The sequence below is a fragment of the Schistocerca serialis genome, chromosome 9 (genome assembly GCF_023864345.2).
Source record: "Schistocerca serialis cubense isolate TAMUIC-IGC-003099 chromosome 9, iqSchSeri2.2, whole genome shotgun sequence".
NCBI lineage: Eukaryota > Metazoa > Arthropoda > Insecta > Orthoptera > Acrididae > Schistocerca > Schistocerca serialis.
The window spans coordinates 346,194,745-346,210,905 of NC_064646.1; the positions used below are offsets into that span (position 1 = coordinate 346,194,745).

The window sequence follows — 16,161 nt, forward strand, 5'->3', positions numbered from 1 at the left end:
GGCAGAACGAACGTTGAAGATGAAGAATGCAGCGGATGATCATCACCCTCACGGACGGATGTCAACTTGGCCAGGGTGAGTGAACTCGTACGATCTGATCGAAGATTATCCGTGAAAATGATTGCAGAAGAACTGAACATCAATCGAGAAATGGTTCATCTAATAATAACTGAAGATCTTGGTGTGAGAAAGATTTGTGCGAAAATGTCCCCAAAAATCTCATACCACAACAGTGAGAAACACGGAAAAATGTGGCAATCGATCTGTTAGAGCAATCGGAAATCAATCCAGAATTGTTGAGTCGTGTTATGACTGGTGATGATAGTTGGTTTTTTCAGTACGATCCAGAAACAAAACGCCAAAGTTCGCAAGCGTGCTCAAAGGGATCACGCAGACCAAAAAATGCTCGCATGTCAAAGTCGAAAGTGGTGCATTCTTGCGTCCTTCTTTGATTCCAAGAGAATTGTTCATAAAGAGTGGTTGCTTCCTGGACAAACAGTTAACCAAAATTACTACAAAGAAATTTTAGAGAGACTTCGTAAATGAGTTCTACATGTCCGTGCCAACATTGCTGATAATTGGATTCTGCATCACGATAATGCGCCATCCCACACTGCTCTGTCAGTACAGCAATTTTTAACCTCAAAACAAATTTCAGTACTACCACAGCCAACTTATTCACCAGATATCGCTCCGTGCGACTTTTTTCTATTTCCAAGAGTCCAAACGGCCGTCAAGGGACACCATTTTCAAACAACACAGGATGTCCAAAAAGCTGTGACGAGGGTCTTGGAGGTTATTACAGAAGATGAGTTCCAGAAATGTTACCATCAATGGCAGAAGCGCTGGAAAAAGTATGTGCAATCAGAAGGGAAATACTTTGAAGGAGACAACACCAAACTTGACTAAAACGGTGAGTAACATTTTTTTTCACATCAGTCTCATTACTTTATTGTCGCACCTCGTAAATGCCATCGAGCAGGTATGGGATGAGGGATGTGTTGGGGAGAAGTATTGCGGCACTTCCGCGTGAACCAACCACCTCCAGAAGTTGTCAACCTCTCTACCACAAGAACTCCAGCATGGGACCAAGTTATCAAAGTGTACTGCGGTCCGTGGTGATCACTCAGTCCAAGGGGCCATCATAAATCGCGGTGACTTCAGTATAAGTATTGTCATTTGTGTTCGTCTCACAGCGTATTTCTTTCAGTTACCCTTAGTACTATTGCAGCAGTTCTTTGTACTCACGGACCAAGTTTCATCGGGCTATAACACGTGACATATCACACGAAAGTTACTTGCGTCGTTATGTTTTGCACACCTCGTACTTCATTACTGGTAAATACAAACGTTATGGAGATGTCTGGTAGATGCAGTGGTAATTCATCGACGAATTTTTGAATTTTAGGAAATAGTGTATTCCCATCCAAGTTAAGGAAAGTTAATTGCTCGATGCGTGTAGTTTCTTACGAAACCCTGTAACGTTTCGTGCAAGACCGATTGAATTGGCTTGATTAAAATGGTTCAGATGGCTCTAAGCACTATGGGACGTAACATCTGAGGTCATCAGTCCCCTAAACTTAAAACTACTTAAACCTGACTAACCTAAGGGCATCACACACATCCATGCCCGAGGCAGGATTCGAACCTGCGACCGTAGCAGCAGCGCAGTTCCGGACTGAAGTGGCTTGATTACATACACACTATTCCTGAAGCCGAAGCCATGTTAAGTGATGGCTAGTGAAATTAGCAACACCATTGCTCTTGACTGAAAAACAGCTCTGACAGCAGGAAATAATGTTGATTATCCATAGTTGCGTTACCTATTTCGTATTTGCTTTGTAGAAGACTAACCATTAGTAATTAATGGTGTCCCGAAAAGAGAGAGACAGAGAGAGAGAGAGAGAAAGAGAGGCATGAAACAGCGATGGCCGTAATTGGCAAATTATTTCTGTTCAAGAATATCATAACCTCTTGCGTCAGTAATTTATTTTTCTTTCCGTAAAGGCGTGAAATGGCATTACTCGCCGTAATTTGTAGACGTACTGTATGTATGAATGCTGCAGATGGAAGAGGTTGAGGCCTGACTGCCACGTCCGCGTGTCCTGGGCTAAGTCAAAAACCTTTCCAAACACGTACATGACACTGTTTATTCCGTCCGTATGTGAGATACGGATATTAAGCTCGGTTGCCCTCTCGGTGCTAATCAAGAGGAATAGGCTATCAGTCTCCATGGGTTTCACGTTCCTGATGTCTGTAACTCAACATGGGTCAAAAACACGCATTAAACCGCCCAATCGGTGACTCAAGTCAAGTGCCCTTCGCAGTAACAAGTATGAGACAACATCGATGGGTGTTAGTAACAGAATCGTCCCAAATTCCATCGCAAATTGTGGAAATATTTATCATGTATTACGAAAAGAAGCAGAAATTTATCTCAGTGCATTATCGTCCTCATCAGTTTCGTATGGTACCGGTTCACTTTCAGTCACAAGCTTTGGCAGTAAACTTTCAGCTTCTTGACGTAAACCAGGCGCCAGTCCACACCCACGCTTTGCTGAAATGTTAACAGAAGAGTCAAAGGAGGTATGATCACTGTCAACAGTGACACAGGCATTCCTGAGGCACTTTTTTTTCTTTTCTTTTTTTTTTTACTTTCGGTAGAATACCGTTCATACAAACCCGAAGATGCCAACGAAAGATCGGTTAATCAACAACAATGTTCAGATCATGCTTACTAAAGAAATAGTACCTTCGTACAATGTTGGCCACAACAACATCTTACTAAGTGCAATTCATATCATGTTTAATAAAAGGTCAGTACGTAAGTAAAGTGTTGGCCATGTAGATTTCTTAGTAAGCGTGATATGAATTACACTTACAAGGCGACCACTTCTGTCACTTTCATTTCTAGTCAAGCCCAGCATATATCACAAATTTGGACGAACTCGGTGGTAATGAGTAGGCAATTCCGTCCAGATTTATAGCATATACTGGGATTGGCCAAGTGTTATGAAAAATTAACATTTTAGACACGGATCGGGCTGCGCATGAACCATTTATGTTAGCGTAGTTTCCAGGAAGCGATTGGCGCAGCGCAAAGAGTGCTCAGCGGTAATACGAGGGTTGTGGGATCGAGTCCTTATGTGGACTATATATAAATAATTAAATTTTTCGATTTTTACGTTACTTACACTGCAAATAATAGAAGTATTAACAAAGAAACCCACTCGCATACGGCGCGGTACTCCATTAGTACAACCTTGCGATCTTCGATTTTGTGGTCAGGTAAAGAATTTGATCAAAAATTCTGGAAACTGCTCTTATATCGTCGTAATATCCCCAGGAGATGACATCAAAATACACTCCATTGCACATCGCAAGCTATTCTCGACAATATGTAGCGAAATGGTGCGTTATGTGTTGTTTGGTGCCAAACTGTACAATGAGTGACAACCATTCGTGAATGTAAAAAAATTTTGTTTTCTATAGACACTTAAAAACAATCATTTAATTGTTAGAATTTGGCGTTTACAACGTGTGCAGGATGTCGAAAAAATTACTGCTTCCCCTGTTTTTACGATGAATGCCACCGTAGTACGTAAAAATCATCAACTGTGAAATAATAAAAGTAATTTTATATACGAGGTTTTCTACGCCTTATGATTTCTTCCAGGAAATTTATTTCCCCTTCCAAATCTTCCTTTGCCTATTATGAAACATTAGTAAGTACAATGTATTGAAATTTATTTCGGTTTATTTTCAGTGTAACAACTATAAGAATTGAAAATAAAAGTTCCCATGGGGATTGACTCGACGACTCTCGAATTACGGTTCTGCGCCATCCGTTTCCTGGAATGTAAGCCAACATAAATTGAACATCTGGGACACACTTGTGTTCTTCCATTTCTGACAATTGTAAGGAGGCTTCATTATTCATGTAGCGGCACCCTACATATTTTACTTATATTTTTGTGCTCTAATAGTACTCCCCAGACCCATTAACATAATTAATGGGTAACTGAGATGTTACCTCCACAATCGTGCTTCCCCCGACTCGGGGCTCGCCACGTCAACGCAATGGGAGATAACGTGCTGGGAGGCTAGAAAGCGCTCACGCAAAGACCAATGTGAAGGAAAGTCTCCTTTATCTTTTTTTTTTAAAAAAAACGGCAGTTGGAAGTTTTGCGTCTCAAAGGCTGCTCTGGAACGTTGCTAGAAAGACGGTTAGCTTCAGCCCATGCTCCCTTCCCCAAAACAAAGAGTCACACTTTTGCTGGCGCTCCGGCGCAATCTTCAAATTTCATAGGAGCAGTGGCTGCAGTCTCGGCAAAACTTAGCTGCAAGTTGGATGGCGTTCGGAATCACTACCGTCACTGGTGGATGACTGGGAGCTCTAAAAAGACACTCTCCCTCCTGTGTTGACAGACGACGGTCTTATTGGCATCCTCGCGGGCCGCAAAGGAGAAGATGAGTCCAGTACGCTATTGACTGCCGCTCACAGCCGGCACGCATGCAGCCGAGTGCTGGAAGTTTATTTGATGAGATTCTGGAAGCAGTGCTTTTCCGTGGAATCGTTAATGTGACGTTAAGTCTGAGGGGTTAGTCGTTTCAGTAACTGATTATCACACATACTTGTTTGATTTGCAGACTATACTTTGCATTTGTGACCAGTCTTTGTTTTTCCCAGTTCACTTATCATTAGCCCTTTCTGATATGCTCTTTGTTTGACCACTGGCAATATTCTTTACCCGATACTAAAATTGCTACTAAGATCAAAATTAAACAAAACTCTTCTCTACCTTTGTATTCATTTCTATCTTGTTCAAGGATCTCGCTCATGAATTTTCGTTAAGGGAGATAAATAACGTGTTTCATAAACGTGAATTGTCATGCATTAGTTAGATGCCTCACCTAACTAAATTGTGGTGTCATGTGGTCGTTGGCCTGTGTATTGTACGGAACTGGGGACCAAGAAACGACGGAGAGGTTCCGTCTACGCCGTAGCCCTCAGTGGTTCACAACCCCAAAACATGTCACAGCAGTCCACTCACCCCACCGCCGCCACACACCGAACCCCGTTGTTATTATTGTGCGGTTCGGACCCCCCCCCCTCCCCCTCCCTCGCCCCACCACGGGAGTGTCACACAGCAGACGAATGTAACCCCAATGTTTACTTGGCAGAGAGTAATGATACATACGTGGAGAAAGTGTTTGCGCAGCAATCGCCGACATAGTGTAACTAAGGCGGAATAAGGAGAACCAGCCCGCATTCGCTGAGGCAGATGGAAAACCGTCCACAGACTGGCCGGCACAACGGACCTCGACACTAATGCGCCGGGAGGCTTCGGAGCGGGGACCGGCACGCCTTCCCGCCCGGAAAGCAGTGCGTTACACAGCACGGCTAATCGGGCAGGCGTTGGCCTGTGTACTTCATGCATGACTATTAACTTTTAAAAGTGGGCCTAGCACTGTTAAGCTCAGATTTAATAAGGAGTTATCCGTTGCGTGACTGTTTCATTACCTTTCAAAATTGTATTTGCATTGTTGCATAGAGAGCTTTATTCCGTTTTCCGATCATTGGGACTTCAATTTTGCCTCTCAGGGGTGTGTTCACTACAAGCACAACCACGGCACCTCAAAGTGTAATTGGCCACTTCTGTCACTTTCATTTCCGACCAATCCCTGCATGTACTACACATTTGGCCGAAATCGGTGATGAAGAGTAAGTGCGGTGCCCTTTCAGTTACAATGTTATTATGACCAACAGTGTACATACACTGATGAGTCAAAACATTATGACCACCTGGTTAGCCGGCCGGGGTGGCCGAGCGGTTCTAGGCGCTACAGTCTGGAACCGCGCGACCACTACGGTCGCAGGTTCGAATCCTGCCTCGGGCATGAATGTGTGTGATGTTAGTTAGGTTTAAGTAGTTCTAAGTTCTAGGGGACTGATAACCTCAGAAGTTAAGTCCCACAGTGCTCAGAGCCTTTTGAACCAACCACCTGCTTAATAGCTTCTTTGTCCGTCTTTGGAACGAAATATATCACTGATTCTGCTGATCGGGATCCAACAGCTTGTTGGTATGTTTGTCTAGGCATGCGGCATTAGATGTCTGCGCATAGGTCATGTACCTTGCCTAAATAATGGGCAACTGATCTGCGTGCGCGGTAACGGCACCCGATAGCGATGCAGATGGGTTCCTTAGGATATACCTCAGGCGAATTTGGTATCCGAAACATCAGCTGATTTAACTATAATGTTCCTGAAACCACTATAGAACGGTTGTGGCTCCGAGACACGAACAATTGTACTGCTGAAAGATAACATCGCCATCGGGGAAGAGGTCAAGCGTAAAGTGATGTAGGTGGTTGGCAGTTGTCAGCGTGTCTTCGATTACTACCACAGGTCCCCCTAACCGAAGAGCCGACACGTTTCCATTGTTCGACGGTCGAATACCGGTGGTCCCGTACCCACTGCAGTCTAACTGACGACTTCATTAAGCCACCATGTGGGGGGTGGTCGTCTAGGGGCTCCATGTTCAACAGTGTACGACGAACTATGTGCTCCGAAATATTTCTGCGTGCACCACAATATGCTCTTTCGGTAGAGATGCCACAGATCACCACCACCTATCCTACTTTACAGAGCAGAGAAGCGTCCGAACTCCACGTTCCGTAAAGAGTCGTGGACGTCCAACCATTTAGCGCCCAAAGGTACTTTTACAGACCTTCTACCTTTTTTTGTAGATGCTCACGACTGTAGCACGTGAACATTGGACCAGCTTCACCGTTTTCAAGATACTCGTTCATAAGCCATATGTAATAATAATCTACCCTTTTTCAAAGTCGCTTATCTCAATGGATTTCTCCATTTCCACCCCACATCTTCGCTAGCATGATTCCCGTCCATGTACGTTCCGCATATATACGAAGCATATTCGGAAAGTAAGGTCCGACTGGGAGCGAAATGGTATCTACTGTGAAAATTCGATGGAATTTTGCACAGATGTATAGGGCAGTGTTTTTAATGTGACTGTCGATCGCCTTATGTCGCTCTCTTCAGGTCAGAGCGCGAAGTGATCACATAGCAATGCCTAAAACAAAGGTGTCTCCCACCAAGTATGTGGATATGGTGAGAGAATTCCCCTGAAGCTATGCAGCCCACATAACATAAATGTCATGCGTTTCTTTATTCAGCCGCACTCTGCAGGGGCAATGAAGACGCTCATGCAGAGTGTTCGATGTGAAGTGTCTGATCACCCACAATACAGCCCTTAATTGGTTCCCTCCACTGTTCATCTCTGCTCACATGAACCGCTGGCACCGAAGACAACGTTTTGGCACAAACAACGAAAGGCAGACCTGCGTAGAGAATTGGCGGAAAGCGGAGACGGCTGCTTTCTGTGACGACGGTACTGGAAAGTTTGTACAACGCCACTACAAATGTGTAAGCAGGAACGGCGACCATTTAAAGAGGTATCTGGAAGGTGTGGCTAACTGTTGCGAATAAAAATATTTTATTTTCACTTTGGGTTCATTTCGAAAACGATCGGACCTTACTTTCCGAACAGCCCTCGTACTTTCGTTACCGCAACGGCACCAGGCGGTATGCAGCGTCGCGGAGGGCGGTCCTCATAGTGTTTTGGCTTATCAGTATAGGTAGGCTACTGGCTGTTTAGAAAGCATGATTTGAAGATGAGATTTTCACTCTGCAGCGGAGTGTGCGCTGATATGAAACTTCCTGGCAGATTAAAACTGTGTGCCGGACCGAGACTCGAACTCGGGACCTTTGCCTTTCGCGGGCAAGTGCTCTACCAACTGAGCTACCCAAGCACGACTCACGCCCGGTACTCACAGCTTTACTTCTGCCAGTGCGTCGTCTCCTACCTTCCAAACTTTACAGAAGCTCTCCTGCGAACCTTCCTTTCGTTCAGGAGTGCTAGTTCTGCAAGGTTCGCAGGAGAGCTTCTGTAAAGTTTGGAAGGTAAGAGACGAGATACTGGCAGAAGTAAAGCTGCGAGGACGGGGCGTGAGTCGTGCTTGGGTTGCTCAGTTGGTAGATAACTTGCCCGCGAAAGGCAAAGGTCTTGAGTTCGAGTCTCAGTCCGGCACACAGTTTTAATCTGCCAGGAAGTTTCATATGATTTGAAGATGTTTTTTAATGAACCCAAAACCGATAAACAACGAACTGTAAATTTTCTATTTTATTGCGATCAAGACTATTAAAATAAATAACACAGACTGGTGGGTCCACTTCGCCTTTCGACATCTGATCGGAGTACACACAATAACTAGAGGTGTAAGTGCTACTTTGAAACGACGAGAGTGGCACGCGAGAAGACCGTGTCGGGCCACGTCAGACCAGTTGGAAGGCTTCCGCCCCGAGAGCGTGGCAGGAGACCCGAGTGCCCGTGGCCGCCTTCTCGGCGGCTGGACACGGCGGGACAGGAAGCGGAAGCGACGCGGCGCCGTGGCCCGGTACGGAGCGTCGTGCAGAGAAACCGGCCGCTGGCCTGCGTTCGGCCCGGCTCAGCTCACGGCGCAGGCACAGTTAAAGAGCCTGCGGGTTGCGCAACTGCTGCCATTGGCCCGGTGCGGCTGCGGCCAGCGCAGGGCAGCCGCGGAGAGCGAAGCCCCTCGGCGAAAGCAGGAGTTACGACACGGCGTGGCGCGGCGAGGCGCGAGGTCAGCGCACATCAATGCTACGCCGAGGGGAGCTCTGCTGGCCGGACAGCGGTAATTGCGGGCTGCGGCCGAGTAGCCGCGGTACAGGCTCGCTACACTTTCATTAAGCAGGGGACGCCTACAGACCACTGGACGACTTCGCAATGCAACAGCACTGAACATATGACCTCACCGCCACCTCAAAATCGAGTACTTTTGGCGTTGGTATTAACCTGCTTTAAGCAAGCACTAAAGGGCGAAAGAAACTAGTATAGGCATGTGTATTCAAATACATATACAGCGTGGTCCATTGATCGTGACCGGGCCGAATATCTCACGAAATAAGCGTCAAATGAAAAAACTACAAAGAACGAAACTTGTCTAGCTTGAAGGGGCAAAGCAGATGGCGCTATGGTTGGCCCGCTAGATGACGCAGCCATAGGTCAAACGGATATCAACTGCATGTTTTAAAAATAGGAACCCACATTTTTTGTTACATTTTTGTGTAGTACGTAAAGAAATATGAATGTTGTATTTGGACCACTTTTTCCGCTTTGTGATAGATGGCGCTGTAATACAAACATATAGCACACAATTTTAGACGAACAGTTGGTAACAGGTAGGTTTTTTAAATAAAAATGCAGAACGTAGGTACGTTTGAACATTTTATTTCGGTTGTTCCAATGTGATACATGTACCTTTGTGAACTTATCATTTCTGAGAACACATGCTGTTACAGCGTGATTACCTCTAAATACCACATCAAGGCAATAAATGCTCAAAATGATGTCCTTCAACTTCAATGCATTTGGCAATACGTGTAACGACATTCCTCTCAACAACGAGTAGTTCGCCTTCCGTAATGTTCGCACATGCATTGACAATGCGCTGACGCATGTTGTCAGGCGTTGTCGGTGGATCACGATAGCAGATATCCTTCAAATTTCCCCACAGAAAGAAATCCGGGGACGTCAGATCCGGTGAACGTGCTGGCCGTGGTATGGTGCTACGACGACCAACCCACCTGTCATGAAATATGCTATTCAATACCGCTTCACCCGCACGCGAGCTATGTGCCGGACATCCATCATGTTTGAAGTACATCGCCATTCTGTCATGCAGTGAAACATTTTGTAGTAATATCGGTAGAACATTACGTAGGAAATCAGCATACATTGCACCATTTAGATTGCCATCGATAAAATGGGAGCCAATTATCCTTCCTCTCATAATGTCGCACCATACATTAACCCGCCAAGGTCACTGATGTTCCACTTGTCGCAGCCATCGTGGATTTTCCGTTGCCCAATAGTGCATATTATGCTGGTTCACGTACCGCTGTTGGTGAATGACGCTTCGTCGCTACAAAGAACGCGTGCAAAAAATCTACCATCGTCCGTAATTTCTCTCGTGCCCAGTGGTAGAACTGTACACGACGTTCAAAGCTGTCGGCGTGCAATTCCTGGGGCATAGAAATATGGTACGGGTGCAATCGATGTTGATGTACCATTATCAGTCCGCAGCTCGTGGTCTTGCGGTAGCGTTCTCGCTTCCCGCGCCTGGGTTCCCGGGTTCGATTCCCGGCGGGGTCAGGGGGTTTCTCTGCCTCGTGACGACCGGGTGTTGTGTGATGTCCTTAGGTTAGTTAGGTTTAGCTAGTTCTAAGTTCTAGGGGACTGATGACCATAGATGTTAAGTCCCATAGTGCTCAGAGCCGTTTGAGGATTCTCAACACCGACGTTTTTGAGATTCCCGATTCTCGCGGAATTTGTCTGCTACTGATGTGCGGATTAGCCGCGACAGCAGCTAAAACACCTGCTTGGGCATCATCATTTGTTGGTGGTCGTGGTTGATGTTTCACATATGGCTCAACACTTCCTGTTTCCTTAAATAACGTAACTATCCGACGAACGGTCCGGACACTTGGATGATGTCGTCCAGAATACCGAGCAGCATACATAGCACACGCCCGTTGGGCATTTTGATCACAATAGCCATACATCAACACGATATCGACCTTTTCCGCAATTGGTAAACGGTCCATTTTAACACAGGTAATGTATCACGAAGCAAATACCGTGCGCACTGGCGGAATGTTACGTGATACCACGTTTGTGACTAGAACAGCTCCATCTATCACAAAGCGAATATGTAATAATAAATGGGGGTTCATATTTTAAAAAAAAAGTTGATATCCGTTTGACCTATGGCAGCGCCATCTAGCGGGCCAACCGTAGTGCCATTTGATTTCCCCCTTCAAGCTAGACGAGTTTCGTTCTTTGTAGTTTTTTCGTTTGATGCTTATTTCGTGAGATATTTGGCCTGGTCACTATCAATGGACCACCCTGTATATCGTAAAATATCGTCCAAACATGAATAATTCTTCCACTGCTTGAATGGCGCCATGGTGGCAACTGGTATGTATAGCTTCATGCATTTAACTGTAATCAAGTGTCCGATGTGATGCTCTTGTTTCCAAGCTCTGAATCTCAAGAAATATTTTTGCACCTCGTTCGGATGAGACGCCTCAACCCATCGGTTGAAGTGCTGTATCATAGGATTTGCTGGACAGCGGACTTTCTATCCTTCGCTGCAATCTACAGTACTCGTGAAAACGCGTGTAATCATCAAGAAGACACCTGTCGGTGACTTTCAGAAATTCTCATGGTGCACAACTTTCTTAGTGGAGCGCTAGTGCCTGCCCAAGCTTGGAGATGTGTTCACCCTTGCGTCGGCTGTGCACTATGTCGCCGCGGTGACGTATGTTGACATCGAGCGTCTTACCATCCATGAATGTTTAGACGATTTTTCACACTTTCATGTGGACAGTATGCTTACTTCAATTACGCACAGCTGAACATTTCTCGACTCGTTTGATACTGGATTCACGACATTATGGCGTTAAGGGATCATTTGGTTACACAAAGAAGAGCCCAGAAAACGTCAATCGACGGTTCTCTTATCTGTGTAAAACGGCGAGTATGGCTTCAAATCAGCACAGGTCGTCACCATTTGAACTGTCTGTAAATAAACAACATGTTTTACTGCTAATTATGTTGGTGAATAGCTGTGGACACATGACACGATATGTTCACAGACTTTACAGAACAGAGAACAAGAAAACAGGAGAGATAGTTTGAGGTGTAGCAGACCAGAGCCGAACAGTTCTTTGTAATGCAGCACGTTCTTAGAAAATGACGAATATTCATCCGTTAAGTTAGCCATGCGGTCCACCGGTTGGAAATCAGGGTCTTTCAGAAATGATTGATATCATTGTTTCCCCTAGTTCCTACAGGGTACGAGACTTGCAAATAACAAAAGTGGAAACTTTAAGTGACAAATGAAATTTTTCCACCTGCTCATGCAGATCCTGTTGGAAATCTGAATGAGCAGCTGTTCATCATAACACATTGAGATTGATATGACACATGCGATAAGATGCTGTTAATATTCTTTGGAAGTGCCCCAATCAGTCAGTATAGGTATGGTATGAATCGTAGTTCCAAAGTTTAGTCAATAAGAGAAACAGAATAAGATCAACTGCTAATAATGGAAATGGATTAGTGGAGACAATATGCTGAAGGTTAGGCCTTATCGTACATGAAGAAATCATGAAAATGATTGGAGCGAAAGGGAACATGATGGAAGCTATTCAAAGGAAGAAACTGCTATTCTGTAATCGTCGACAACCAGTAGATGATAATAGATAGCCAGTGAAGGTATGCAGGTTGATTCAAGATGGAAAAGGGAAACAAGTCCGACCCCGTAAAGGATGGGTGACAGCTGTGAAGCAAGTTGTGGAGCCCAGGAAGCTCCGAAAGAGGAGTTACAAAAATCGTGAACTACGGGGGTTGCGAAGCGTGAAACAGTATTAAATGCAAACAACTCGGAAATTAAAAAAAAATGGTTCAAATGGCTCTGAGCACTATGGGACTTAACTTCTGAGGTCATCAGTCCCATAGAACTTAGAACTAACCTAAGGACTTCACACATATCCATGCCCGAGGCAGGATTCGAACCTGCGACCGTAGCGGTCGCGCGGTTCCAGACTGTAGCGCCTAGGACCGCTCGGCCACCCGGGCGGCTACTCGGAAATATGCAGGGTGTAAACAATGACTGTTTATAACATACCCCAGTAGTGTAAGTGATATACTTAGAACACTTGTGTTCTATCAAGCTGGGAACCAGCCTGAAGCTGTCCTACAAAAGCCAACTAAGACACAGAGCATGCGTGCCACGCAAGATACTGGCTCAAATCGTCTTTGAATATTGAAAATACCATGTTATCGTCCATACAAAATGTGACATAATGTTTGTGTAACTTTTACCTCACAATATTGTGAATTTTAGCAACGTAAAATTAAAAATTAAATGAACAATTAAATAGTTTTGTTTTTCGGACTGTAAACGTAACTGGTGTTTGAGTAACAGTTGCAAAAGTCGTTTTTCTTTCATTAATTTGCTAATGTTAACGAAGTAACCTTTTAAGCCGGTAGTGAGAGGAAGTTGAAAATCATGTGCAGCTCGCTGACCCTGTAGGTCACTTTGAGGTTGTTTCCCAGCTTGATAGACTGCAAGTGTGCTGTATCAAATTGTTCCTTGTCGACTTTCCCATTACCATTGTGGTACGTTACAAACAGTAAAATTGTTTACATCCTGTGTATCAAGTGCAGAGGCAGACACGCGGTTGTGCCCCCATACGATTGTATTTGATGTCAAGGTGGTGGCATCATGAACCTACCAGAATATAACTCCAGCTTCTTATCAGCCTAGGGAAAAAAAAAAAAAAAAAAAAAAGAACTCAAATATATAAATAACTGGGGAGTCATGCCAGCAGTGTATCTATAGCATTAGTATCATGGAGAAGATTATCGACTTGTAGAGTGGTACTCACGTCATAGTCCTCAGGGAGTTGCGGCCTACCAGGTTGCGGCTGCGGCCCAGCTGCTGCGTACTGAGGTTGTCCACCAGCGCCCTGGTACTGTGGCTGAGCTTGCGCTGCAGCCTGGTACTGAGGCTGGAGGCGCGCTGCAGCCTGGTACTGTGCTTGCTGCTGAGCAGCCGCGCGGTACTGCGCCTGGTACTGGGGCTGCGCTGCTGCCTGGTACTGGGGCTGCGCTGCCGCCTGGTACTGGACTGGCTGCTGAGCTGCCGCTGCCTGGTACTGCGCCTGCTGCTGAGCAGCGGCCAGCGCCGCCTGGTACTGCCCGGCGGACAACGCCTGCGGCTGCGCCTACGACACAGACAACACAGTTAGACACCTGAACTCGACTTGCTGGTGAGTTGCTCACCTGGTACCTCGTCAACAGCTATTCAACGTACGTATCTAATGTTCCAGATTAGTATATAGTACCACATTTCAAAAGTTTCTATTTTATTCATATCAGAACTGTTGATCACCTACATTTTACTTGGCTAAAGATTTTACAAGGCTACACTACGAACAAATACCGTCCTATCACTAAAATTGATATCTGACGGTAAAATATTTCTCTGTTTCAGTAATTCCTTGTCTTTCTGATGCCAGTGCGAATTTCATAATGTATCTGTTTTGCCCAATGTCAGTAATTTGCAGTCCAAAGAACAAACCTGATGTATTACTTTTAGCGTCTTCTTTCCCAGTCTTCACTGAGATACATCCTTAACATCGTGTCAGACCTACATTTGCGACGTATAATGCAGCAATTCGACGTGGCATGGACTTAACGAGTCGCTGGTAGTCCCGTGCAGATATATTGAACCATGCCGTCTCTATTACGAAAGTGCTGCCGGAGCAGGATTTTGTGGACGAACTGACCTTTCGATTACGTCCGACACGTGTTCGTGGGATTCATGTCGGGTGATCTGGCTGGAGAGATCAGTCGTTCGAACTGTCCAAAATGTTCTTCAAACCGTTCGCGAACAACTGTGGCCCGGTGAGATGGCGCATGGCCTTCCATAAGAATTCCATTGTTGTTTTGGAACACGAATTCCATGAATGGCTGCAAAAGATCTTGAAGTAGCTGAATGATCGGTTCAGTTAGACCACAGGACACAGTGCATTCCATGTAAACACAGCCCTCAGCATTACAGAGACACCACCAGCTTGTACAGAGCCCTGTTGACAACTTGAGTGCATGACTCCGTGGCGTCTGCGGCGTACTCGAATCCTACCATTAGCTCTTACGAACAGAAATTGTGACTCATCTGACCAACCGTCATGGTTACGAGCCTCGGAGACGCATTTCGGGCGATGTCGTGCTGCTATCAAACGCACTCGGATCGGTCGTCTGCTGCCGTAGCCCATTAACTCCAAATGTTGCCTCACTGTTCTAACGGATACGTCCGACGTACGGCCCACAATGATTTCCGCGGTCATTTCATGCAGTGTTCCTGTCTTATACCGCTGACAACTGTTCGCAAACGCCGCTGCTCTCGGTCCTTAAGTGAATTCCGTCGGCCACTGTGTTGTCCGTGGTGAGAAGTAATGCCTGAAATTTGGTGTTCTCGGCACACTCATGAAAGTGTGGGTCTTGGAATACTCGAATTCCCTAACAATCTCGGAAATGAAGTGTCCGATGCATCTATTGTAACTACCATCCCGCGTTCAAAGTGTGTTCATTCTTGTCGTGTGGCCATAACCATCTCGGATATCTTTTCGCGTGAATCGCCTGAGTACAAATAACAGCCCTGCCAATGTACTGCCTTTTTATGCCTTGCGTACGCGATGCTGCTGCCATCTCCATACGTGCATACTGCTATGCCATGGCTTTTGCCTCCTCAGTGTAATTCCCTCAGTATCACTTAACGTAATTTTATTTCCCTCTATTATCCTGCCTTTACTTCTGTTGAGGTTCATCTTATACCCTCTTTGAAGACAGTATCCCTTTCATTCAACATATCTTCTAAGTTCTTTGTTGTCATGGATAGAAGTACAATGTATGAAGAAATTAATGATACTAACTGTCAGTGGGCATTGGTTTATATCAATGGAGAAAGTGCCGAAATCCTTTCCCGATTCATCTAGATCAATGCCCACTGGCAGCTAAAATCTTTAATTCCATTGTGTCTTTATTCATGGTGGCTGCATGATGAGAATAGTGTCTGTTCTATCCCACATGTCCGAACGAAGAGACACCATATATACAAAATTACAATATCATCATCAAATCACAAAGGATTTATTTCTTCTAATGTTTTTTATTCCAGTCTTTGATCACAATATGACGTCTTTAGACGATGACCGGTTTCAGTCCGTAATGACCATCCTCAGATCTATAATATACAAATATATACACCTAGTGAGCAGTGCATCTTTCAACATAATACAGCAATACGTATCACAATGTACTATCATACAACCAGGGGAATGTACAGAAAATACGGTAAAACGTACCTTTTTTACACCATGTCCTAAAGTGATAAGGCCATAATGGCATCGTCAAAACATATAAATATAATCAGTATAACATCGTCATATAGATCTAAAATAAGGTGTAGAATAGGTCACATCGT

At 45.0% G+C, this 16,161-nt stretch overlaps 1 protein-coding gene across 1 annotated transcript in view; it reads right to left on the minus strand.

Moving 5' to 3' along the window:
- The window catches only part of LOC126419178 (uncharacterized), a 72,382-nt gene that overhangs the window by 24,600 nt on the left and 31,621 nt on the right, over positions 1-16,161 (minus strand). The window contains exon 3 of the mRNA XM_050086307.1: positions 13,562-13,900. Within this exon, the coding sequence (XP_049942264.1) occupies positions 13,562-13,900 (339 nt within the window). The remainder of the gene's footprint in view (positions 1-13,561; positions 13,901-16,161) is intronic.